We start from the raw sequence: 26,412 nt of genomic DNA on the forward strand, positions 1-26,412 counted from the left end.
TCTCTCTCTCTCTCTCTCACACACACACACACACTCACGTCTCATCCCTCTGGAGCCCATAGGACCTTACCTCGCCAGCCCCACTGCTACCATAAGCAGAACTCTGAGTCCATGTGCATTGTATAACTTGCCAGGAGAATCTCACAACCCCACCCACTTATAGGGAAATAACTCCACAGAACAGGGATCAGGGCTTCAAAGAGCTACGATCACAGCAGCACAACTGGAAACAGCAGAGAGGAAGGAACAGGTGAGGTGCCCATCCATAGATGAGCAAACAGGTGAAAAACAGCTTATGCCGGAATAATACCTGGCTTTAAAAGGAAGGGGATCCTGACACACGTGGCAATATGGATGCTGGCGAGGACCTTATAGAATGAACCGAGCCAGCCGCAGCACGCACTTTGTGATCTCACTCTCCGGAACCCGAATAGTCCATGCAGAGAGCACAGAACGGAAGTTGCAGGGGCTGGGTGGGCTGGATGTTTGATGAGTTCGGGGCTTCTGTATGACGAAGAGACCCAGAGAAAGATGATATGAAAGCTGTTTGGCCATGTGGATATGTGTGGTAAGTGTCTCTACACTCATTAACCTTAAGGCTATGGGGGGGCTCAGTGGTAGAGTTTGCAAGGCACAGCAAAAACAAAACAACCGAAATGACATCAGTGAAGGGGGTGGACGGTATTCTTAAAATTAGCTAGAAGAGGGTCAGCAAGGTGGCTCAGTGGGTAATCGCACCAGCCACCAAGCCTGATAACCCCAGTTCAATCTCCGGGAGCCACAGGGTAAGAGAACTGACTCCCATTGTTTGTCCTCCACCTCCGCACATATGCTATGAGAAATGCGTGCACGCGCTCACAAAATAAATGAATACGAGGTGAGGTTTTAAAAAGAATGTATAACAGAGATAATTTTATGTGTGTTTTAGTGCAGCCAGCCCTGAAGATACCTGATAAAACAGGGTCAAATGAAGGAGGAGGAGGTCCTCCCCTAATCAGTGTACTTGGAAAGGGGCAGGGAAGAGACCAGGGAGGGAGTATGGGGTTGGGGAGGGAATGAGGGAGTGGGATACAGCTGGGACACAGAGTTAACAAAATGTAACTAATAAGAAAAATAAAATTAAAAAAAATTTTTTGAAAAAAAAAAAAAAGGATCAGAGCCGGGCAGTGGTGGCACACGCCTTTAATCCCAGCGCTGGGGAGGCTGCTCTGAGTTTCGCTCAGCATCCTTTGCCGTACCTGGGAGTGGGAATCAATGAGTCTCCGCCCACAGGGGAACTCCAAGGCAAAGAGTGGTGGGTCCAGAGACCAGGCCACCCCAAAGCACAAGGGAGGGTGTGCAGTGACAGCAGACACGGTGGACAAGGCCAGAAGAAGTGGGATAAGGTCTCCAACATTACACCGGGTAAGGAGTTTAAGATGAAATTTATGTAATTAAAGGGTGGTAGAGCATGCTTGTAATCCTGGACCTTGAAATGCTGAGACAGGAGGATTTCAAAGTCAAGGCAAGCCTGGGGTTACATACCGAGTTTCAGACCAACTTGAGCTATGAGCTACATAGTGAGATCATGTGTGTGTGTATGTGTTAAGCTAATAAAACACACACACACACACACACACACAGTCAAGCAGTGGTAGCACACGCCTTTAATCCCAACACTTGGGAGGCAGAGGCAGGTGAGTCTCTGTGAGTTGAAGGCCAGCCTGGTCTACAGAGCTAGTTCAAGGGCAGCCAGAGAAATACACAAAGAAAACCTGTCTCAAAAAAGGAAAAGCAAGCAAACGAAAAGAAATGAAACAAACAAATAAACAACAAACCAGGGCAGTATATGCTGGTTGGCTTTACCCTTCAAAATCTATCCAGACCCCCCTGCTGCTCCCAGCTCCCAGCCTAGCCCCAGAGCTTCCTCATTTATGACAGCAGTGAACCATCTGGCCTCCCCATCCCACCTGTCTTTCCTCAGGAAAAGACCTTAGCGACTGTCCGTATCCCAGCACATCGCCCCTGCCTGCCTGCCCTGCTGCTGGCTCTTCTGCAGCCCCCTCCTCTGCTCTCACACCATACTGGACACTGGTGGGCACCGGCCGTCGCTCCAGCTGTCAATCCTGCCACAGTGGTCCCACCCAGTCACCATCTTTCTCCCTTGGTCGTGTCCTGCTCAGGTGACTCAATGAAGTCTCTGTCCTGGAATCTTTTTCCCAGAACAGTGCTGAACATGGAGTAAGAGTTCAAAGATTGTTCTATTAAAGAATCATTATTTCTGAAGTCAAGAGCCCCTCACAGAACCAAGACTCCAGCATATCAGTATTTTGGACAAGGCTGCCACCTGGTGGCTATATTCTGCCACAGCAGGATCGTCCCTGCGTCCAGTTGACTTGAGCGGCACAAGCAGAGGGAAGCAGAGGGAAGGATGTTGGAGTTGAGTTCACTTTCTCCTTGTCCCCCTTTTAGTCAGCTCAAGACCCCAGGTTATTTCAATCCAGTCATGTCTGACCATGAACACTAACCATTACAGTATCCCATATATGTGGGATCCCATGTATATATTTGCACATGTACATACACACACGTATATGACAGTTTTTAAAAAATTAACCAGGAGTCTCTGACTTCCTAGAATTCAATGCTTTCCTTCACAGATGAATTTTCAGAGAATTGCAATAAGTCTTGCCAACATGTAAGGTGACACCCTTCACACACACACACACACACACACACACACACCATAAACAGTACATGGGTTGGGGTGTAGGTCAGTGCCAGAGCAAACAGAGCACCTGAAAAGCCCTGAGATCTAGCCCCAGAACCGACGATAATAATGCGCTGAGCCCATCACATACCAATACAAACTCAACACATTAAATTTTAGGAGGATAAAGAGATGGCTAGATCGGTAAAGTGCTGGCCACACAAACCTGAGGGCCAGTTTCCGTCCTCGGAGCCCAAGGTAAGAAAGCCAGGTGTGGTAGTGCGTGCCTGTGGTTAACGTGAACAGTGTCACGCTGGGGTTGCAGAGTCTGTAGAGTCACAACGCCAAGCTGGCCCGCTGGCCAGCTAAGCCAACAAGCTTCAAGTTCGCCAAGTTGTCCAACTGCTCATAAGCAGTGTACCTATCCCTTCCATCCAGGTAACAACAGCCACGACCACCCATTTTGATTTCTTTCCCGACTGCAGTGTGCCGTATATGGGATCACTGTTCTGATTAGCAGCCCCTCAACGCCCAGTGGAGCTTACTATTTTCCTCTGGGATATCGATTTCTTCTTACATGAGCTGCGCAGCGTCCTACAGCTTCCCTAATGGGTTGGAATAAGTCTTTGTAAATTTGCATATGTTGTAAATAAACCCTTTGGCACCTTCAGAAAGTATTTGTTTTTATTTTACGTGTGTGAGTGCTTGCCTTTATAGATACGAGTGCCTGGTGCCTGTGGAGGACAGAAGAACTTGTCAAGACCGAGAGCTGCCCTGTGGGTGCTGAGGACTGAGCCCAAGTCCTCCGAAAGAGCAAGCGCTCTTAACTGCTGAGCCACCTCTCTAGTGCCCAGCTTTATGATGAGGGACCGCCACTCTTAATCTCTTTGTTCCTACTTTGGCTTAACCCTCCGGCTAATTTTTATTTTTAGAATTTTTATTGTGTCTATGTAAGCACAGCAGGTACATGTTTGTGGTATTTGTGTGTGTGTGTGTGCGCGCGCATGCGCGCGCGCGCACGCATGTGGGCAGATGTGTGTACAGATGAGAATTGTTGACACGGAGGTTGCAGGTCAACACTGAGTGTCTTCTGATACCGCCCTCCACCCTGTGTTCTGAGACAGGGCCTCTCATTGAACCGAGGCCTCACCACCTCTCGGCGCTGAGGTGAGAGGCTTTGCACATGGGCCCTGGGGATGGACCTCGGGCCTTCTCCATGTTTGCGCAACAAGCATCTTACCCGCTCCACCATCACCCACCTCCCTGTGACTTATTTTCGTGAGGAGAACGAGATGAGATCCAATTTTACTTTTCAGAGTTAGCCAGTTTTAACTTAACTTACTTTCTTTAGCTTCTTTTTTTTCCAGTGCTGGAGATTGAGCTCAGGGCCTCTTACCTGCTGAACTAGAGCCTGATCCTGAGCCACACACAAACAGGTCCCAACTTGACATAAACCTCCTTTACCCTATACCTGACGTGCTTGTGGACTTGCCTTCCCCCGAGCTGCCGCTGCTTGCTGCCTTTATCCCTTTGACTGCTCTTCATCAGAATGTCCCTGGGATGTCACTTGATCAGGCCTTCCCACCAGCAGGCCTACTGAGTCAGGCAGGACCCTCCGGCTGTCCTCTCTATCCACTAGGTGGAAATATAACCAACCTCCCAGTCAGGACATCCAAAATACCTAGCGCCGGTTGGCGGCTGCCTGTCCGCTTCCTTCCATGTTGATATGTTAATTAGGATGCAAATGAATTGATAGAAATACTTAGGCACCCTTATTACATTTAGTATGTAACATTACTAAATTTAATCTTTACTATATTTTAATCTTTCTATCCCAAACCCACACATCTCCTTCCCATTTATTCACAAGGACATAGATGCATTCTTCAAAAAGATTTCTCTTAATATATAGGCTCTTGCATAACTCAATTTATTGCTGAGGGTTCCACCTTCCATGTCCTTTCTTGTATAGATCATTTCTTCCAATATTATATTTTCTAACCAGTCACTGATCAGAGAACTACCCTTCTTTTCTTTCTTTCAGTCAAGGTACCATGTAGCCCAGGCTGGCCTTGAGCACCTGCTCCTCCTGCCTCTACCTTCAGAGTGCTTTTTGCTTATTTTCTGAGGTGAAGTCTCTGTCTTGCTTAAGTAGCCTTGAACTTGTGGGCTAAGGACACACTCCTGTCTCCGAGTATCTGGGGCACAGGCGTGTGTTGTCACATGCAGCCAGACACACACTTCTCTGCTAGAAGTCGCCACCACCGTAGTCAGTCAAGGGTGTGTTACTAAACCAGAATGGTGGCTAATTCTGACAGTACTATCTCCCACATCTCTCCAGACGGCCACGTGGCTTTTCTTTGGCCTCTGCTTTGCTGGCAGGCTATATATCCATAGCAATCACCCACTGGCTCATTTTCTAAAAGATTCGGTTTTATTTTGTGTGTATGCATGTTTTGCCTGCAGGCATGTCTATGTGTCAACTCGTGTGCAGTCCCTGTGGAGGTCAGGAGAGAGCACTGGATCCCTTGGAACTGAAGTTACAGGTAGCTGTGAGCCACCGACACCATGTGGGTGCTGCGAACTGAGCCTGGGTCCTCTGGAAGAGCAGCCAGCGCTTAAGCACTGAGCCATCTTCTAAGCCCCTTAGGCTTTCTTAGCTGGCACCAATCCACGGCTATGCTGCCCGCACATTTGCTTGGACAGCATTCGCTAACGTTTTAACGTCTCATTTTGGCATTAATATTGAGAATAAGGCTGGAATTAATTTTTTTAATTAATTAATGGCATCTGTTCATTTTGGAATCGGTAGGAGAGGCTTGCTTGGCAAAAATAAGCTTTACTTTCATTTGCTGTACTCAGTATGAATTCAGTCTTCAGAACAGCTAAGTCACCATATAGGAACAGGGGCCTTTCCCTCTACAACCAAAATCACATTCAGTCCTCACATTCAACTTCCTGGAGGCTGAATAAATTAAAATGTGTCTTTGGAATGTGCTGTTTTGTGAAGTGGGAAGCAATCGGAAAGCGCAGCACCCATCACCACCCATCACGGTCGAGGAAGATGGGCCTTTCCACGATCCATAGTGCTTCCACCAGACAGGACGGCCAGGTCCCTCCTACCTGGGTTGCTCCGCAGACGGCTCTCGGTGAGCTCCGAGATGGCCCCCGACGTCGAGGTCTTCTTCATGCGCACCGTCCCCGAGGAGGCGCTTCCGGGTTTGTTGAGCATGTCCTCACTGCTGGCCCTCTTGAGCTAGAGAGAAGTCGGACAAAGACACAGTGAGGAAGTCTATCCCACCAGAGGCAGAACAGCAGGGACCTCGTGAAGGGGCAAAGGCTCCTCCCCGCATGGCGCGCAGCAGCTGACTTCGGACAGAGGCCAAGAACCGTGCTTATCCCGGACAGGAACCACACTCCGCCTTCAGCGAGCAAGTCATGGGCTAAAGACATTAAAACATGCCTGCTGCGTGTGCTCTGCCATGCTCGAGGTCACGCTCTGGTCACACAAGCATGCGTGCATCTCACACACACACAGTCACGCATCGACACGCACACACACGTAAAGTGTGCACAGAGCTGCTTCTCACCAGCCCGCAGAGCTTTCAAGGGGAATGTTTATTTCCCCTGCGCCTACAGTGAAGAATCCCGGATGAGAACGTTTTTGTTTTGTTTTGTTTTGTTTTGTTTTTTGTACTGAAGCTTTCCCAAGATGTAGGACATGAGGACAGCTGAGGAACCTGCCATCCCTTGGAAACAGGGCAACCGGCCTCCTCATTTTATGGCTAGTGTGGGAGGCATAGGTAGGTAGAGGAAGCACCCAATCTGGTTACTGCCTTAGTTCTTCCTCCGTTTGTGGCTTCGTTTCCTGGTACCCAGAGGCAGCTCAGCACCTAGCCAGGTTCCTGGCTAAGGAAGATCCCCATGAAGGTGAGCTCAGGTGTTGCTATGATATGTGTACTAAGTACTCACACTAGGGACACAGGGGGACTTAAGCTGCTGGGCACCCGAACTCACAAAGGAAGAGGTTTAAATACCTCGCAGATTAAGAGGACTAAGAAATTCCTCTCCACTTAAGAGTGATGAGAGAAAACCTCAAAGCTCCAACCGCCGCGGCAAAAAAAAAAACCAGTCTTTCTCCGTTGTGGCCCTCAAATGCAAGCAACTATCAATTATGGTGAGCATTTATTTAAATGCGCACACCTGACCGCATTTTTTTCCTTGAACTCTACACCAACTGCCATGTTGCCGCATCCCCAGGTCTGAGGCTGGCATTTACAGAGACTGTGGTAATGTTTAGAGCAGCCTGTCTGTAGAAATCGAGTGGGACTCGCTTGGAAATTTGTCTTGTTAAACTAGAGCAAATAGAGAGTCTACGGTGATGCCTCTAATCCCAGTACTCAGGAGGCAGGGGCAGGCTCATCTCTGAATTCAAGGCCAAGCCTGGTCTACAGAGAGAGTTTCAGGAGAGCCAGGGCTACACAGAGAAATCCTGTCTCAAAAAAACAAACAAACAAAAAGAGAGCCCCAGCATCCACACGAAAAGCACAGCAACAGTCCTAGGAGAACAGAGACAGGTAGACGGACGTCTGGAGCCCATTGCCAGCCAGCCTGGCCAACTGGTGAGCTCCTGGTTTAATACGACTTTCTCAAACTATAAGGCAGACAGTAATCAAATAAGATGTCTGATGTTGACCTCTGACCTCCCTACACACATGCATGCACACACACACACACACACGCAACCAAATGAACACACATAAAAAAGGAAGTTATTTTTAAGTGAATCTATCAAAATATTATCAATACGTGATCAACATAAAATGCTTAATGAAGGGGATAGTCTGAGAAATGCATAGTTAGGTAATTCTGTCGTGGCGTAAACAGCATAGAATGTGCTTCCACAAACGACTACACAATAAGCCCTATGGTATATATGGGGAGAGTATATGGAAAACATGCATATGTGTGTATGTAAAAATAGATAGTCTTTCTGGGGTCACAATAACAACACAAGATTAAATCAAGTGCAAGAGAAAAGACATACTCAGGAGACGCAGTCAACAGCACCTACACTTCTTTCTCCGTAAGCAGGTGCGCTCCAGAATAGTTACTAAACACACAGAGACCAGAAACACAGCTGGCTATCAGCGTTTGAAACTTTATCATACCAAACAGACAGCTGGGTGTGCCGTTCCCCCACGTGACTGGCGAAGCAGGCACGCAAACATGTTACCACACACACATGAGGAAGGCACTGTGCTCTGACATTACAGTGGCCATTGCATGTGCGTCCGTCATTGGCTGAAGCGTCGTCTCATGGCTCGTGGCTGTCTATTAGTGAGCTCTCCTGCAATTTTTGGTATTAGCTCTTTAAACCCGGCTTAGGAGAACATCTCCATTTGAGCCGGCCACACTCTAAGGGCTCCAGTGCCACAGGTGCCTCGTGGCAAGCATATTGGGAGCGTTCTGCAGGAACTATCAGAGAACACTGCTTGGGTCTCAGGACTCGGACAATGAGCCCGCACTGGACGGCTGCACTCCTTCCAGGACATACTGCTATAGAAGACGCTGGGAAAGCATCCCCAGACAGTCCACAGCTGCAGGGTCCAGCTGTCTGTGCAGGGCCAGCATAAGACCAGCATCTAACCTCTGTTTTCCTTTGTTGTTCTCCTTTCCTTCTGTCAACAAATAGGAAATGAGCAAAAAGATGACTACGTCTTCCAAGAGATGCAGAAGGTCAGCAGGCTAGCCAGATACTTCATGTGTGCAGTGGGCAAGGCTGGGCACCAGAAGCAACAGGCAGAGGTGAGCTGAGACCAGCTCTGGCGTCCAGTCCTTGGCCCAGACAATCTGAGATGCATTCTTTAACCCTTGCCCCACAGAAGTATGGGAATCTAGGGAATTACTGTACTGTCATCCTTGGATGGAGCCAAACTCTACTCAAAAACAGTAGAAAAAAATAGCATCTGTATATAAGATGTAGATTATTCTCCTTGTCCTTATTCCTAAAACAGCATGGTGTAACAGCTGTTTACTTAAAATTAGGTATTATAAGTAATCCAGAGACGCTAGAGTCTAAGGCCTGCAGAAGGACTCGCAGGCCCTGTGAAAAACATCACAGTATCCGGGCTGCACGCCTGTGATGCCAGCACTCTGGGAGGCAGAGGCGGCAGATCTCTGTGAGTTCAAGGCCAGCGTGGTCTACAAACCGAGTCTAAGACAGCCAAAGCTACACAAGAGAAACCCTGTCTCGACACAAACAAACAAACCACACTGTTTCTGAGCACCCACAGCCTCCGGCATCCACAGGAATCCTGGAAGAAGATGCCTGCAGACAGTGAGGTATGACATGAATTTCTTTTCTGTTCATACAAATGCAAACCAATGTTTTGTTGAAGGTAACTAAGTAGATCCTGACTCATGGCCCTGGCCCTCTGCTGTGGCTGGAGTGATAAGCCATGTGGCCTGCTGTAATACCATGAGGAGGGTTGACGGCAGCAGCCCTGCCCAGTCTTCCTGCATCTCCTGCCTTGTTCTTTCAGCAACTGCAGCACAGCTGGCATGTGGAAATAGGGATTCAGTTCTATTTTGGGTAGAGCTGATTCAGTTTCCTATCTGTGAACAGTTAAGGCACCCACGCCCATTTACTCTGAGACAAACATCACATTGACTATATAGTCCAGACAGGGCTGTAGGGATAGGTACTACAGATTCCAACTTCCCTCTCTGCTTGTAAGCTTTCACTGGGGAAGGAAATCTACGTGTTTTTCCGATCGTCACCATTTCCTCCTCCTCTCTTCTGCTCGTTGGAGTTCCAGTGGTCTTCGGCCCACCCTCAGGTGGAAAGGACAGGGCTGGGAAGGTGCAAACACAGTTCAGTTCCTCCTACCACCGTTCCCTAGACCTCCTGTTCTCTTCGTGATATCAGCCCACAAAAGCTCATGGATCAGAATGGACATCAGGAAGCCTGCCACACAAGTGCTTGCTTTCCCCTTACACTTCCCTGTGGAAGAAGCTTCTGAAGCCATTGGAATGGCCAGCATCACACCGTCCTCAGAAACACTCTTAAAACCTTTCTTAAATACTGTTCTGACACCCAACCTCTCTGCCTAGCCCAGTCTACTGCAGCTCACACCTGGGCACAGCTGGGCAAATGGATGGGGCTAGAAAATATTATCTCGTGTAAGGTAACCCAGACACAAAAGGACAAATGTTGTGTGTCGTCTCCCATCCGAGATTCCTAGCTCTAAACCTTCAGGCATGAGTATAGAATCTAGAATAGCTGCAGAAACCAAGAAAGTAAAAAGGTACATGGGAGGAAGCCAGAAGTGCTGAAGAGGGGAAGAGCAGGACACAAGTGATGTGAAGGAGAAAATGGTGGTGAGAACTCTAATTGAGGAGGAGGGTGGAAGGTCAATATAAGAAGAGGGAGGGAAGAGGGAAATAACACGAAGGGTATTTATCAGTTACTCTTATATTGCTGTGACAAGACATCATGGACAAGGCAACTCACAAAAGAAATGTTCAGTTTAGGCTTATGGCTTCAGAGTGTAGAGTCCATGATGGTGGAACAAAGGTATGGTGGCAGGAACAGCTGAGAGCTCAAGTCTAGATTCATAAACAGAGAGAGACAGACAGACAGACAGAGACAGACAGAGACAGAGAACACTGGGGATGGTGGGAAGATTTTGAGTTACAGATAGTTGTGAGCTGCCATGTGGGTGCTGGGAATTGAACCTGGATCCTCTGGAAGAGCAGCCAGTGCTCTTAACCACTGAGCCACCTCTCTACCCAAGTCCATACTTCTTAATCCTTCCCAAATATTTCCACAAACCGGGGGCCAAGTATTCAAACATATGAGACTATGGAGGTCATTCTCATTCAAATCACCGCAGGATGTTTGAATAAGCCATGAGGAATCATTACCTTTCATCCACCTAAAATTGCGTATCATACATATAAGTATATATAATATTCATATATATATATATATTATCTATAATATATATAGTTTAAATGAAGTTATGCCATTCGGGCTGATAATGCTTGCCCAAGAGCCACAGACTAATAAAAACAAAAACCCAGTACCAGCCATAAGAAGCCCCCTTTCTTGTTTGGCAGTCAGGGGAGTCCAGTAGACCCTGAAAACAATGGAGGCTACTGCCCTTGCTCTTGGTTGACTCCCAGAGACTGAAGGTAGGTCCTATTTCTGAAGACACTGTGTACTTCAGACACAGGACTCAGAGGAATCCAAGCACACCCGACAGGAAGCTAATAAACTTAGCCACCTACTCTGGGTTAGTGAAGTCATGGGTCTTAGAGGAGAACATACCACCCCCACTCTACTAAACCAGAATTCCTAATTGTACTGTAAGTATATCCTTTGTGGTGGTTTGAATGGGAATGGCCTCCATAGATTCTTATGTTTGAATGGTTGGCCGTAAGGAGTGGCACTATTAGGAGGTGTGGCCTTTTTGAAGGAAGCGTGTCACTGTGGAGGCATGCTCAAGCAAAGCCCAGTGTGGAACTGCTGTCTGTAGATCAAGATGTAGAATTCTTAGCTCCTTCTCCAGCACTGTCTTTTATGATGATAATGGACTAAACCTCTGAAAGTGGAAGCCAGCCTCATTTAAATGTTTTCCTTTATAAGAGCAACCATGGTCATGGTCTCTCTTCAAAGCAATAAAACCCTAACCAAGACATCCTTATACCCATAGATAATTATAGCTCTCGCTCCTCATAAAATAAACTTCTCTTTGCAATAGACACAGACCACAACCAGTCAAAATGCAGAGAACAACTGGTTGTGGGCATTTCACAAGCCAGAGGATCAAGAAATCTATGGTGAGATTACGTCTCCTAGAAATGCTGGGGAAGCTTCACACGTGATACTTCAAGTTTCACGGTTGCCTAAACAGGAGCCGAACAAGTCCACCACCAACAGACATGCTGACGTGGAAGGGGGCAATCTCAAGCCGCACTCCCATACCCCCATGCCAGAAAAAGAAGCTCGAGTAACCTCGGAATGCTGAGAGTGAGAGGGATAAGTTCCCTAACTGCTATCCAATAGTAATTGGTAAGCCCTGAAATCATTTGCATACAAGTGACGCTACATGGACTGAACAGGTTCTATTTATATATTTACATTGTGTGTGTGTGTGTGTGGTATGTAACAATAAAATTAAAGAAAAAGAGGCCGAGAATTTGAGAGGGAGTGGGGTTGGGGAATGGAAGGAAGGGCTGGAAGAAAGAAAAGGGGAAATGAGGTAATAATATTTTAATTTTAAAAAACTGCTCTAAACATATGCAAGAGCATCAAGCACGGTGGTACAAGCTTGCAATCCCAGCACTGAGGACACTGAGACAGGAAGGGTACAAGTTCAGACCTATATAGCCAGGCTCTGCGTCGATGTAAAATATATTCAATATCTTCCAAATATTATTGGAAATCATATCAAATATTTTCAGTTTATTATTGGTGGAATGAAGTTATTCATTTTAAAATTGAGATTTTAAAATGTGCTGTTATGGGTTAGAATTAATTGTTTTATTATTTTTTTAAATGTATTTTGAGACAAGGTTTCTCTGTGTAGCCCTGACTGTCCTAGAACAAACTCTGTAGACCAGGCTGGCCTTGAAGTCACAGAGATCCACTTGTCTCTGCCTCCTGAGAAGGCATGTGCCATCATACCCAGCTGTAACTAATTTTTTAATTAAAAAAAAAAGTTGTTTGCTGAGCCTGGCCTACTGTGATGGCTGCTCTTAACCACTGAGCCATCTCTCCAGCCCCATGATGGCTGTTCTTGGTTGTCAACTGACTACATCTGGAATTAACTAAAACCTAAGTGGTTGGATGCACCTGTGACATTTTTTCTTTTTCTTTTTTTTTAAACATTTATTTATTATGTATATAATGATCTGTCTGCACGTACACCTGCACGCCAGAAGAGGGCACCAGATCTCATTATAGATGGTTGTGAGCCACCATGTGGTTGCTGGGAATTGAACTTAGGACTTCTGGAAGAGCAACCAGTGCTTTTAACCTCTGAGCCATCTCTCCAGCCTGAGATGGTTTTTGTTGTTGTTTGTTTGTTTGTTTTTGTTGTTGTTTTCTTAAGTAAATCCTTTGAGGTAGGCAAAAATCACCTCTAATCTGGATCTTTCAAGATGGGAAGATGTACCTTTAAGCTAGGTCAGTAATCAAGTAGATAAGATGACCTGTTCTGTGGGTGGTCAGCCTTTTTCCCAAGCCATTCCTGTCATTGACCAATGGGCCCATGGACCAAACAGTCATGGTGGTAGAGATGGAGGATATGCATGAGCTAGACAACAGGACTGCTACTCGCCAAGGCTGGCCTGGCTATAGCTCCTGCTGAGTGCCAGATCTGCCAATAGCAGAAACCAACACTGAGCCCCAGAGATGGCACCATCCCCCGGGAGTCCTGCTGGCTACTTCCTCTGTGGAAAGGACAATGCTTTGTCCTTACTGGAGGACATACTTATTCTGGTCATGGATTTGCCTTTCCTACACATAATGTATCTGGCACAGCTACCGTCTATGGACTTACAGAATGCCTTATTCAATATCATGGGATTTCATACAGTATTAAGGAACTCACCTCACAACCAGAAAAGCGCAACAGTGGGCCTAACGATCGTGGAATCCACTGGTCTTACCATGTTCTCTACCATCCTGAAGTAGCTGGCCTCAGAGAAAGATGGAATGGCCTTTTGAAGACACAATTACAATACCAGCTAGGTGGCAGGAACCTAGAAAGCTGGGACAGGGTTCTTCGGAAGGCAGTATATTCTTTGGATCAGTATCCAATATATGGCATAGTTTCTCCTATAGCCAGGATCCACAGGTTCAGGAATCAAGAGATGAAAAGGGGAATAGTTCCACTCACTATCACCCTTAGTGACCACCAGGAAAAATTTTACTTCCTGTTCCTGTGAACTTATGTTCTGCTGGCCTAGAAGTTTTGGTTCCAGAGGCAGGGAGCACTCCTGCCAGGAGACAATAAACATTCCATTGAACTGGAAGCTCAGACTTCCCCCTGGCCATTTTGGGCTTCTGCTGCCTTTAAGCCAACAACAGGCCAAGAAAGGAGTGTTAGGAAGGGTGATTGATCCATATTACCACAGGGAAATTAGACTGCTTTTCTACAGTAGAGGTAAGAAAGTTTATGTCTGAAGTGCAGGAGATCCTTCAGAGTGTCTCTTGGTGTCAAGTGATTAAAGTACAACAGCCTAATCTAGGCAGATGACAAAGGGCACAGACCCATCAGGAATGAAGGTCTGGGTCACTCCTTCAGGAAAAGAGCCAAGACCTGATGATGTTGAAAGATAGGTTGGTCTTGTGCACTATGTATTCAGATGCTGATTTCTGTGCCCCGAGATCTGGTTGCAGTCCAGACGTGGGCACTGTCATTTCTGTGAAGAATTTCCTGTTTCAATGTTATATAAATGTTTTTTTCTTCATCATCTCTGATCGGTTAATAAAGAAGCTGATCAGCCTATAGCTGGGCAGAGAAGACAGGAGAGCGGACTTCTATTCTCATCAGAGAGTCTCAGTTAAGGACCAGAGAAGAAAAAGGACAGAAGAGGAGTTCACCATGAGGACAGACAGCCAGAACAGAAGCAGCCAAGGCAAGACTAAAAGAGGGCAAGTAACATGGAGCCCATTGCTGGGGAGCAGCCAGCCTAGCATAATCGGATTAGAATGGACCAGTATCTGCCCAGCTGTAGTGCTTTAAAGCTAATTAATAAATGCAATAGGTCTCTGTGTCATTATTTGGGGGCTATAGAAAAAAAAAACATTATTTTACCTGCTTGCTAAGGGTGGAGGAAATGAAGAATGGGTAGCAGAGGAAGGTAGTTATAAACACAGCTAAGGCCACATGACCAGTTGCAGAAACAGGATTATAACTGACATGAGTGATTCTTTTATATTTTGTTTTTAAGAATGTACAGCTATTTATGATTTCTTTCTTTGATTTCTTTTTCATGTAATATAATATCAATTAAGAGAATATCCATGAACCGGGAGGTGGTAGTGCTCGCCTTTAATTCCAGGGAGGCTGAGGCAAGAAGATCTCTGTGAGTTTGAGGCCAGTCTGGTCTACAAAATGAGTCCAGGACCCCCAGAGCTATTACGCAGAGAAACCCTGTCTTGAAAAACAACAACAAATACTAGAAATGATCATTGAGCCTAGGACAACAGAATAATGAAATTATTTGTCAGATGTTTGATCCACATTAATTCGTCGTGGCAGGTTGGGCTTTGCCTCCTGTTCAAAGAAGGCACAAATCAGGTGGTTCTAACACCTGCCTGAGAGTTCACAGGTGCAGAATCGCAGTCGGCCTCAGATTGGTCCGACCGCCCTGAAGGCGGCCCTGACTCTCCCAGAAGAACAGGGGGATTCGGCATGTAACAAACACTGAGTGCTTCGGAGGCAGCACGGACTTTCGTAAGCAGAGCTGTCAGCGACAAAAGCACACAATCCTGCCCTCCTGGAGCTCATGGCCAGTCAAAGGAACACAGGCGCCAACAAACCAGAGGTGCGCTGGAGTAAGAGCTGCCGGGGACGCTGAGGAGGATAGGTGGGGTCAAGGAGCATGGCACACAGAGTACTCAGGGACGACCCCTAACATGATTCTACGCAGAGAGAGGATGCAGTGCAGATACGCCTCTCCAGGAGTGTCCAAGGGACACTCATCACAGTCATCAGAACCTCGTGGCTTGACATGGTACATATGTTGGAAGGACCCCTCCGGCATCCGTTGAGTACCAAGATGAAAGCGGAGCCGTGGTCTGGGAAGCCAGAGCAGGAAAGGAGGGGCCTTGGCCAGGAGGTCACAGGAGAGGCTACAGTAAGTGGCTTCAGGTAAGATCTCTTCCTAAGGCAGAAGAAATGGCTTTTCTCTGACGCACTGTGGATTGTGAACAGAGGAGCCCTCCAGGCTGATGCCAGGGACTCGGGTCTAAGCAACCCAAAGGGAAGAAGGACCCTTTCACTTGGCTCAGAAGGGTAGGTCAAGGAGTTGCAGGTTGGGAGCTGACAGATGGGCCTGGAGACATTACACTGGGGTAGCAGTTCCACACTCAAGGCAGTGAGAAGGCTCAGGGCTAGGAATGGAAATCTCTACACCAACCACAGAACAGGCGCTGTCACTGGAAAATGGCTCCCGATGGGGACAGTCCTGTTATCTGGGAGTGTGTTAGAAAAGAGAGGGAACATTTTTAGATGGTAACAGGATTAAATGTGCAGCTGGTAGTAACATGTGGCAGGATGGGGAATTTACATGGTCTACGATACAGACAACAACTTTGTACAAAAAGCCGCCCTCTCCAGTTTCCACTGATTCTTTGGACACCCCATGTGCGGGATACCTTTAGTTTATCATTCGGGCCTTGATGTCATATACAAAGACAAGGAATTTGTCTCACAGTTCCTGATGCCTTGACCTCTGTAAGTGCATAACTATCACAATGAGAAGGAATGATACACCCTGCCTTGGGAAACCCCGAGAGCATTCAGCACTCCTCCCCATCAGCAGCATCCTTTATGGTGTATTGCTGGTGCTCTCAGGAGCACCACGGGGCCTTTGTTCAGTCATGCTTCGGCATTGCAGATAGAAAGAAACACAGCATACTTAACACCTCTCTTTTACTCTGCACTCAGGTTAGCATGTTGGCTTTTCAAATGCCTGCCTGCGGTTAGTGACACTGTCTGTGAATTTCATCCCAGCATGGGAAAGAAGGGCTGGAGGCTCGTGGGAAGAGCCCTGACACAGAGCGTGAACGTAACAGGGAAAAAAGCTGAGCCCAAACTCAGGCCTGGCCTCTGTTAGCAGCCAAGGGGATAAGGAAGACGGAGGAAAATGGGAGCGAAACGTAGAGTCCATGGTGGAGGGCAGCATCAGCCTTGAAGTCAAGTAAAGAAACAGTCGGATGTTACATATGACCCTGACCCCCATCTAGGGGAGCCAGAGCAGTCACTTAAGCCAAGACAGAGTGTGTTGTTAAACCTCTCACACGGTCCTTTCTCCACCCTGGAGCACCCCGCTGTCCCCTATTTACTCCGCTCCCTTGGGTTAGGACTTGCTGTTTCTCTGGGTCCCCTCCTCAGGAGCTGCTGGGATTCGCTGATTGCCCTCTTCATCCCCACCACACAGGGCACTGGGCATCCTCACAGCCCTGCCCTGAAAGTCTGTACCTTACTAAGCCGGGACTCGAAGGCCAGCGAGGTTGAAGACTTGGAACTCTTCATGCCCGAAGGGGTCCCGGGCAGGGGCCGAGGGCGATCAGGGCCATGGCTGCCTGCTTTGGCAACTGGACTCCAGGGCTTGGCAGCACTCCGCATGATGTCCCGGGGAGATCGTCTCTCTGCAGAAGGATGGAAAGGAAAACACATGTCTCCAGAACTGTACTTGTGAGTGACACGATAAAGCTTTACAGGCTCCATTCACCTAGCTCACAGTTGCTACCACAGAACAAGTGTTAGGACTTAGCCACATGTAGAATGTTCTATTCCTGAGATGCTGCCTTCGCACGATGCTCGTTTTTACACCTCTGAACAGATGTTTACCAATTTATTAAAATGTATATGCAACGTGATTGATACTCTGATATTATTTTTCAGCTTATTCTTGTCACAGACACCTATGTGTTACACTACACATCTGTAATCATGCTAAAACACACACACACACACACACACACACACACACACACACACACAATCCAGCAGCTTGTATCAAGACATAAATGCCCCCAAGCTTTGCAGGCTTAGAACTATCAAAACAATCTCCTTAATTTTTAAACAGATATAAATGAATTATTTGAGAGATTTCACAGAAATGCAAATGGCTCCTTTTGATAAAAATGGATACCATTTAAAAATTAATAAAGCACATTTTAACTGGTCAGACCTGACACTCTAAGGCAGAGAGTTATTTCACTCGTTAAATAATTTATAAAAGAAAAGTTGTTCAAAGTATCAGGCTGCAAGGCTAAGTGTGTATATTTTTAATCCTAGTACCCTGGAAGCAGAGGCAGACGGACCTCTGTGAGTTCAAGACCAGCCTGGTCTACACAACGAGTTCCAGGACAGCCAGGACTATGTAGGGAAACCCTGTCTCAGGAAAAAAAAAAAATAATAATAAGTAAAAAGCAGTGGATTGCAGCTACACACCTGGAAGAAAACTCAAATGCAGAGAGAAGAGGGGGCATGCCAGGTCCAGCTGTCAGCCATCGTTCATGGTCACGTTCATTCTCCAGGCTTTAGCTCTGCTGCCAACAGCATCGAAAAGCAGGGTCAAAATTCCTGGCATCTTTCTACCACTATCCTGTCTATCCTTGTGTGCTCCAGTATCACACAAGGCACCCAAAGCACAGTCTCCTTCCTTTTAAGGAACATCACAGCTGACAAGCAGGTCCGGCAGCCACCCTCATGGCATGGGGCTCTGATTGGCTTCCACGTAAGGGGTGGTAGCTAGAGCTAAGAGCAGAGGGTCTCCTCTGCCTCAGAGCATCCCAGGAGCCCTGAGATAAACCATACACAGCGCCACAGCCCAGCTCAGGCTGCTACACTGTGTTCGCTCCTGTCCCTTTCTTGACCAGAAGAAACATTCCAACAGAAAGAATCTGTTTCTCCAAGAGTCACCCAGACCCTCTTCCTGTTGAAGCAAAGTGACTGGTTAGACCGTTAGAAACACGTGCCCTGTCCGGCTGGTGCTCTCTGTGGCTCTGTGAAATCGGCTAATGGTGAAAATAATTTATTAGCGATCGGCCAGCGCTGCTCAAACACGTGCATAGCAGGAACTGGGTGCTGGGTTCCATCCCTTGCACGCCAGAAATGCATGCATGTACACACACACACACACACACACAGACACACACACACACACACCTGAATTCATTAATAAAAGAAGGAGGAAAAAAGACTACCATTTATTTTCCATAATTTTTTTTCCCTGAGGAAAATGACACATGATTTCAGTTTTATGATTTGCTCAGAACCTTCTCAGCTTAGTTCCAGGATTTGTGATTTCTTAAAAATTCAGGATTAAAAAAAAAAAAAGCAGTTTACTGCCAATGTATTTTACTGATGTTTAGCACTGATTATTTTTCTTTTCCAACCCATGTTTTTCTTTCTGGTTTCCACAGCAACAGTGAAAAGAATGCTTAGGTTAAGACCTGTGCAGTGACTAATTTCATTAGTACTTTCTCAATATAGAACGGACGAACACAGCCCGAGTGATTCTTCAAGAGAACCGGTGAATTTTGCCCCCAACTTCGAGACAACCAGGACTGTGTCAGGCTGACTCGTGGAGATCATTTACACAAAATATCCACGTAACCAGGATCCCCTTTTATTCTGTTAGAACGACTTAGAAATGACCACCTCATGAAAGCATCAGGTGTGCGCTTTCCAAAGTTACCCTGAAATTAAAAACGTCAGCCAGGAGGCTGTGGCGTACGCCTGCTTGTGTGGTGCCTTAGCTCTACCAACCAGGCACACGGCGGCGGGAACGTCTCCGTCACTCTCTGTTTCAAGGGTATGGCAAGTGTCAGATGGGGTGTCTAGGAATGGCCTCTCACCATCAGCACAGACAAGTGACAACTCAGCTCTGCAGGATCAGAACAGCCACAGCGAGGAAAAGCAAGGCAGGAGGACTGTCCCCTCTGCTGTCAGATGGATAAGGCAGCCTTAATGTGGGCCCTCAGGCTCCGTGTCTTAGGAACCTATTAAACCTTCATCCTATTGACCTGCATCCAACCCTGAGGAAGGTCTTCCCTGTGTGCCTGAAATCCTGGCAGTCTCTGACCGCTCCTGACCACGGGCTCTTCCGAAACAGACATGAGATGAGTCCCTCAGCTGTCTGTCTAGCACTGGCCTTGCCCTCTCATCTCCTGAAGGAAGGTCTCCTGCTGGACAGGGAGCAAGTGCACTCCAGGCCCATCCTGTCCACAGGCTTCCACTCGAGAACTCCCACTTCTTGTATTACTAGACCCCTCAGCACACCCCGTGTCCTGGCCCACGCACACACGGAGAACCAGCTGGCTCCGTGCAGGCTGCGGTCACCTGGTGGCAGCGATGCCACTCCACTTTGAACAGAAGGTGCTGGCAGATGCCCTGTGCGCAGGGTTCCCTGCATTACCTCAGAGCCGGGGTGTTGCCTTGTGCGATAGTCCGAATGTTGATGTGTCGCCCAAATTCACACACTTATACTAAATCCCCATCGTGGTAGTGTTAGGAAGTGGGACATGTGGGTCAGGAGAGCAGAACCCTGCAGAAATGCCCCAAGGGAACATGTTTGGCCTTCTGTCGAGTGGAGCCACGATCAGGAGACGACTCCATGGACTAGACAGAGAGCTCCCATTAGACACTGAATCTGCCGGCCCTGACCTCACACCTGCCACCTCCACCACCGGGAGCGGTTACTTCAGGCTACGTAGAAGGCGTCCATGTTGGGGCTCACACGCCAAAACACTTCCGTTGTACAGAAGAGGAAACTTCCTTTTCCTCAGGGAGCTCCAGCAACTTGCCTAGATCACAGAACCCATCTGTGGCCAAGACTGAAACCAGGCTGGACAGGACATCCGGATAATCTCCGCCCGACGTGAGAAGCAAGAGGTTCCATGGGTCAGATCCCCCAAGCAGACCTAGCTCCTCCGTGACTGGGCATGTCTGAACCCTCTGCCTCTCATCATCAGATGTCGTCACAAGCGGAAAGAGAAGACACTTCACACGGACACACACACACACACACACACACACACACACACACACACACGAGCTGCCTTCTCTCAATTACGTCAGCCAGGGCACCGCCCATTAGAGTGACGGCACACAGCCACGGGTCAATTCAGTCTTCAGAACAGGAGGCTGCCAGATACAACACTTGCCAGATGCAAGTGTTCTTCCTGCGCACAGAACAGCCTGTTTTCATCCGAAAATCTGAACGTGGGGAAGCAGAGAGGGAAGGAAGCCCAGAGGCAGATGCCTTGCAGTCTTAGGGTTGGTTTTAGAAAATCTGGGCTGCCACAAATAAACACAGGTGGGCACACTCGCTGAGTAATGGTTCTCTCCTGGATGTGAATTACTAACAGAAAATGAACAGGTGGCCTCTGGCCAAGCGTGGGGTAACCAGAAGGGAGAGAAAGGGGGATTTCTAGCCTTAGTTCTCTGGTTTCTTAAACTCCTCAGAAACAAGACAAAGGGTCAAATCAATTAAGGAATTACAGTTGAATCTAGGAACTCACCAGAGAGAAAGGACGGGAGGATGAAGGACGGCACTCCCTGGGGTGTTTTCTTTTTAAAGTTTCAAGGGTTTTAATTCTGATGCCAAAGCATCATTCCCGTTCAGAGCAGTGTATGAATTACATTCAAACTGTCCCCATGAACTGTACAGAGTAGTCAGGGAAGAAAAAACGGAGGTGGGGTGCAAGGAGAGGAGTGGGGACATGACAGTGAATTTTAGGAAAAAGGTACTGTATCCCAGTGAAGGTTTAGGACCTGTGGTCTTCCAAGCCAGTGCTGAGGTTATTTGGGGGCCTTTGAAGGCAAGAAAACTGGAAGGAGACTGGGAAACCATTCTGGATGAAGAGAAAATAATGAGCCTTCAGGAGTGGGAGGGCGTTCAGGTCTCAGCTGCAAACACAATCAGCAGTCGGAAGCAGAAAGCTAAAGCATTCATTCTGGAGAAGCAGGAAAGTAGGAATGTGCACATAGCTCAATTACCATGGGACCTGACAGGAAGTGCAGCTCCAGGAATCAACATGCTGAAAATATCTAGCCAAAGACTATTAGGATAGCATTTAGTTTGCTCCAGACACTTGGATGGGCCAGTTCCAGGCCTGGGATAACTCTGCCCCCAGGGGACACAAGGCATCCACAATGGCACCCCTTGGGGTGCTACTGCCTAGAGGCTAGAGGTGCCACTAGGCATCTTCCCCACCAAAGGGATCCCAGGACAATGAAGCATCTGGACCAAAACATCAGTGATGCTGTGGGGGAAGCAGTGTTGGGGAGTCAGCATTGTCGGGGTCGCAGGGACTTGGACAGGCACCTGCTGAGCTTTCCCATGGAGCACACAACTGTTAACTGCCCTGGCATTTCAGCGGTGGTCACAGGAAATGCTTCCAAAATGATTACTTCCTGTGGCCTGGAGATGAAAGAAATCATCCCAATAGCCTTAAATTCCTTCGTGGTCAATAGGGAAAAGAAAAGATTTCCACTCCTGCATCATAACGGAAGCTACAAACCAGGACGCCCTGGTCCCATCTGTAAAAAAAAAAAAGCCACACAGGAGCGATTTGAGCACTGGCAGATCACAAACCTGAAATTACACCATGTCAGAACCCAGAAATCACGGCACTCTGCCAAAGGCAGGAACCAAAAGTAACAGAGACAGGGAATAACCTGAAATGAGAAACCGAGGCAGGGGTGGTCATGAATACGAAATGCAGGCGGTGGAGGAGGCTGTAATCTACGAGTATATTGAGATCAAATGCTCAAAACTGCTAGGCCGGGGTGTCCTTCTGGCTCCAGAGCTGAGCCAAGAGGCTGGCCTGCAGAGCGGGTGACCACTAATGGGTGGTTATTTCCTTACTTATCATGTGGCTTGACATCAGAGACTTGAAGTGAGTGAAACGAAGCTGTAGGAAAAGGAGATGGAAATAAAATCCCTCAAGAGCCCTTTCTTTGGGAGCAGTTTTAGAGACTACATGGCAGAAGAACAAAGCGAGACTAAGAAGAGAGGGAGCCGACGGCTTTCATGCCTATTCAGGCTGAAGCATCCTGAGTCATATTTGTTCTGTCCTGGTTTGGGGCATCTGGTACAGGCCTCCACCTCTGCCTGGAATGCCTGCTGGGAAACAGAGCTGAGCTGAGAGGAATGAGGGCATGGCAGGTTTGTAGAACCTCACGGTTAGCCTGTAGCCTCCAGCTAGGACCCAGAGGGAGCTGGATCAGGATCCAGAAGATGTGTACTTCAGGAGAAAATCTAATACGCCACACAGACACGGAGGATGCAGCCGTGGAGAAAAACCTTTAAAGAAGCCTCTTCTTCCGTCCCCATAGGGTGCCAGAGGGGCTGGAGTGTGAGCCCAGGGTCTCTGGTGGCCTTGCATGGCACAAACACAGGAAACCAACGACACCCGCCCAGCTCCCTTGGCTGGCTCGCTCAAACACTGCCTGCCAAAGTAAACTTAAGTCTCCTGCCTCTAGAATCTATTTCCCCAGCCACAAGGGGCTCCCAAGGCCTCCTAGGCAGTCTGTCCTCTTACCCACCTCCCCAGCAGACCTGTAAACCTACCCAGAGGGCATCCTTGTGGGGTCTGTCCATCTAACAGATCCTCATAACCAGGCTCACCCCCCAATTTCCCCATCTATCTTCAATACCATCTGTCTTCTTTCTTTTCTTTTTTCCTTCTTTCTTTCTCCTTCCTTCCTTCCTTCCTTCCACTTATTTTTATTTTATGTACAGTGGTGTTCTGCCTAAATGTATGTCTGTGTAAGGATGTTGAACTGGAGTTACAGACGGTTGTGAGCCGTCATGTGGGTGCTGGGGATTGAACCAGTGTCCTCTGGAAAGACAGCCAGTGCTCTTAACCTCTGAGCCATCTCTCCAACTCCTCCCCCCCCCTTTTTTTGGTTTTCTGATACCGGGTTTCTCTGTGTAGCCTTAGCTGTCCTGGATTCACTTTGTAGACCAGGCTGGCCTCGAACTCACAGAGCTCCTCCTGCCTCTGCCCCCCCAAGTATCACAGGTGTGCACCACTGGGCCTGGGTCAGCAGTGTCTTTCTCCCAGCCACCCAGACTCAACCCTCAGTATCATTTTGGACTCTGCCTTAGGCTCCCACATCCCAAATCCACAGCTGTACACAGGGGTGGATCAGAACAGCTCCTCCATCCCCCACCTCCGCACAGTGTTTCTAATAGGCCTTTGCACCCAGCACAAACCTGTGCCAACACTCCATTCCTTGTATTCCTGCCAGACTTCTGCAGGTTCTGTCACTTTCTTCTAAAAAAGAAAAAAAAAAAAAAACCTCTCCACTTATCCTTATTTTCAAGCTGGTACTTATCAACCATGAGCCGGCACAATGATCAGCATTCCTCTTAGTATCTCTGGTGTTCCTGACTCCCTTGCCAGGTAGCCACCGACACCTACAGTTTACAAATCAGGAACAAGGAGGCTGCTAAGTCCCCAGGCAGGCCAGGCAGTGCCACCTTCCACTGTGCGGCTAATCCCGGCCACCGCTACTCCTCATTTCCAGTCTCAGGCTCTTCTGGGTATTACGGTAAATCCCTTCTGGGGTGGGGGCTATGGCTCAGGTGTGGAGTGATTGACCCTGGATTCAAGCCCCAGCACTGCAAAAGGAAGGGGGAAAACCCCTTACACTGGGTAATTCCTGGGCATTTTCATCAGTGAGGGCATTTCCAGGGACACGTGGAAGAGCAAATGAAGGGAGAGCATTCTGAGTGAGGCTGGGAGTCCGCCGGGCCAGAATGGGTAAGAGAGGAAGCCTGCGAGTGAGGTGTGCTCAGTACCGCACTCTCTCTGCCTCCCACCCACCAGCTGCCTCTAACACGTATGCCCAGAACCATGGTGCTTTGCCATAAGCAATATGGCCAAGCAACCATGCCTGGAACCTCTGACCCTGTGATCCAAAGTAAACCTTTTCCCCTCTGTCCTCGTTAGGGTTAACTATCACTGTGATGAAACACCATGAGCAAAGCAACACAGGGGAGGAAAGGGTTTATTTCAGCTTACACCTCCAGCCAACAGTCCATCACTGATGAAGTCAGAGCAGGAACCCAAACAAGGCAGGAACCTGGAGGAAAGAGCTGACTGAGACAGCGGGCCACCGGGGGGCGCTCTTACTGGCTTACCCAGCCTGCTCTCTTTCTTATAGAACCCAGAACCACTGGCCCAGGAGTGGGAGGCCCTCCCACATCAATGACTAATGAAGAAAATGTCCTCCTCCACAGATGCTGCTCATTCTGGCTCCCATCTCTGTTTAAGGCCATTTTCTCTGAGAGGCTCCAATAGCTCTCCCTCCCAGCTGACAGCCCTCAGTTTATTTCCTCAGAGCTTTTATCCACAAACCACTATAGTGCTGCCATCCATTACCTGTCTTCGGTCACCTCTCACTGTGTCCCCCTCCATCCCATCCCATGGTGCTAACTCTCTGGTTATGAATGCACACAAATGGTCCATGTGTTGAAGGCTTGGTCTCCAGCCTGTGTTCCTACTGGGATATGGAGAAACCTTTCTGAAACAACCAAGTCACTGGAACATGCCCTGGTTGGGAATATTGGGACTTCAGCCCCTCCCTCCTCTCTCTTTGGTTCATGGACATTATAAATGGACAGCTCCCTCTGCCATGTGTTCCTATCATGCTGGGCTGGGCTGCCACAGACCTAAAAGTAACAGGGCAAAAGGGGGGGGCGGGGGGGGGGGGGGGGTTCTGTTCTTGCCCCACTCAGCTCTCAAGCCCCCAGGAGTCCCAGCACAGGGCCCTGCACAGAAGAGTGTCACTAAGGTGGTGCAGAAGCAACGGGTTAGCACAAAGCAGAACTAGAAAGCACTGGCAGGCCTCTTCTGAAAGAGGAAAGGACTTCCTCAGGGAAGTCTATAACATTCACCCAAAAAGAGCCCTAAACTGCTCTCAGAACAAGAACCCCATTGCTCAAAATATCAGGTGCTCTGGCGCCACCACCAGCAGTAATATTCATGTTGACTGACACACAACCAATACATCATAAAACTTAATTTAACTAACCCATAGTGGCAAGGTGGCTCAGAGGTCAAGGACACCTTCCACCAAAACTGACGACCTGAATTTGATACCTGGATCCCACATGATGGAAGGAGAGAATCAATTCCCCAAATCTGACCTCTGACCTTCACAGGTGTACCAGTCTGAACCGCCTCCCGAGACACACAAATAAACTTAATAAAAATATTTAAAGAGAATAGTTCCTAAAGTTATTCGATGCCAACTCTCTAGAAATTACCCACTGCTCCATATAATTTCAACAGTGATTCATGGTTTACGGGGTTTTAAAGGTTCTTTTTAAAATTATATCTTTATCTGTTGTGTGTGCATGCATGCCACAGTGCGAATGTGGGGGTCAGAGGGCACCTTGCAGGAATCGGCTCTCTTCTTTCATGTGAATCTCAGGGACTGAACTCCGGTCCTCAGGCTTGGCCACAGGTATCTGCCTTCTGAGCAACCTTGCTGGCCCAATTGGAGGTGATAACCCAGTGTCTTAATAGGAATGTAATGAATTAGTTCATATAAGCAGATGTGGGCACTGTTGGTAACCAGGGGTTACAGAACCAATAATTCAAGTCTGGGTACTCTATCTCTCATCCATCCTTAGTTCCCCAGACCCCTGTGTAAGCTGTGAGGAGAGGCATGGCTTCTGAGGCAGCAGGCTAATTAGGTCTCATTTTTCCAGGATTTCCTCTAGAAAAGAGAAGAAAAGAAAGGAAAAGACAGGTGCAGGGGCGCACTCCTGTAATCCCAGCACTCAGGGAGGCAGAGGCAGGAGGATCTCTGAGTTCAAGGCCATCCTGGTCTATAAAGTGAGTCCAGAATAGCCAAGGCTACACAGAGAAACTCTTTCAAAAAAATGGAGTGGAGAAAGAAAAAGAAAGAAAGAAAGAAAGAAAGAAAGAAAGAAAGAAAGAAAGAAAGAAA

The 26,412-nt window shown here is 47.9% G+C and overlaps 1 protein-coding gene across 4 annotated transcripts in view; it reads right to left on the bottom strand.

The window, feature by feature from the left end:
- Specc1 (sperm antigen with calponin homology and coiled-coil domains 1) overlaps positions 1 to 26,412 on the bottom strand; it is a 251,057-nt gene that overhangs the window by 169,857 nt on the left and 54,788 nt on the right. For 3 of the 4 annotated variants that reach the window (XM_055594125.1, XM_055594128.1, XM_055594130.1), the window contains exons 1-3: positions 20,114 to 20,156; positions 16,912 to 17,081; positions 5,813 to 5,945 (exon numbers count right to left, since the gene is read on the bottom strand). In XM_055594125.1, the coding sequence (XP_055450100.1) occupies positions 5,813 to 5,945; positions 16,912 to 17,058 (280 nt within the window). In that variant the 5' untranslated portion in view covers positions 17,059 to 17,081; positions 20,114 to 20,156. Of the gene's footprint in view, positions 1 to 5,812; positions 5,946 to 16,911; positions 17,082 to 20,113; positions 20,157 to 26,412 lie in introns of those variants that run through there. The other variant, XM_055594127.1, reaches the window with a different exon arrangement.

This window comes from Psammomys obesus, unplaced genomic scaffold, assembly GCF_907164565.1.
Source record: "Psammomys obesus unplaced genomic scaffold, mPsaObe1.curated_primary_1811, whole genome shotgun sequence".
Lineage (NCBI taxonomy): Eukaryota > Metazoa > Chordata > Mammalia > Rodentia > Muridae > Psammomys > Psammomys obesus.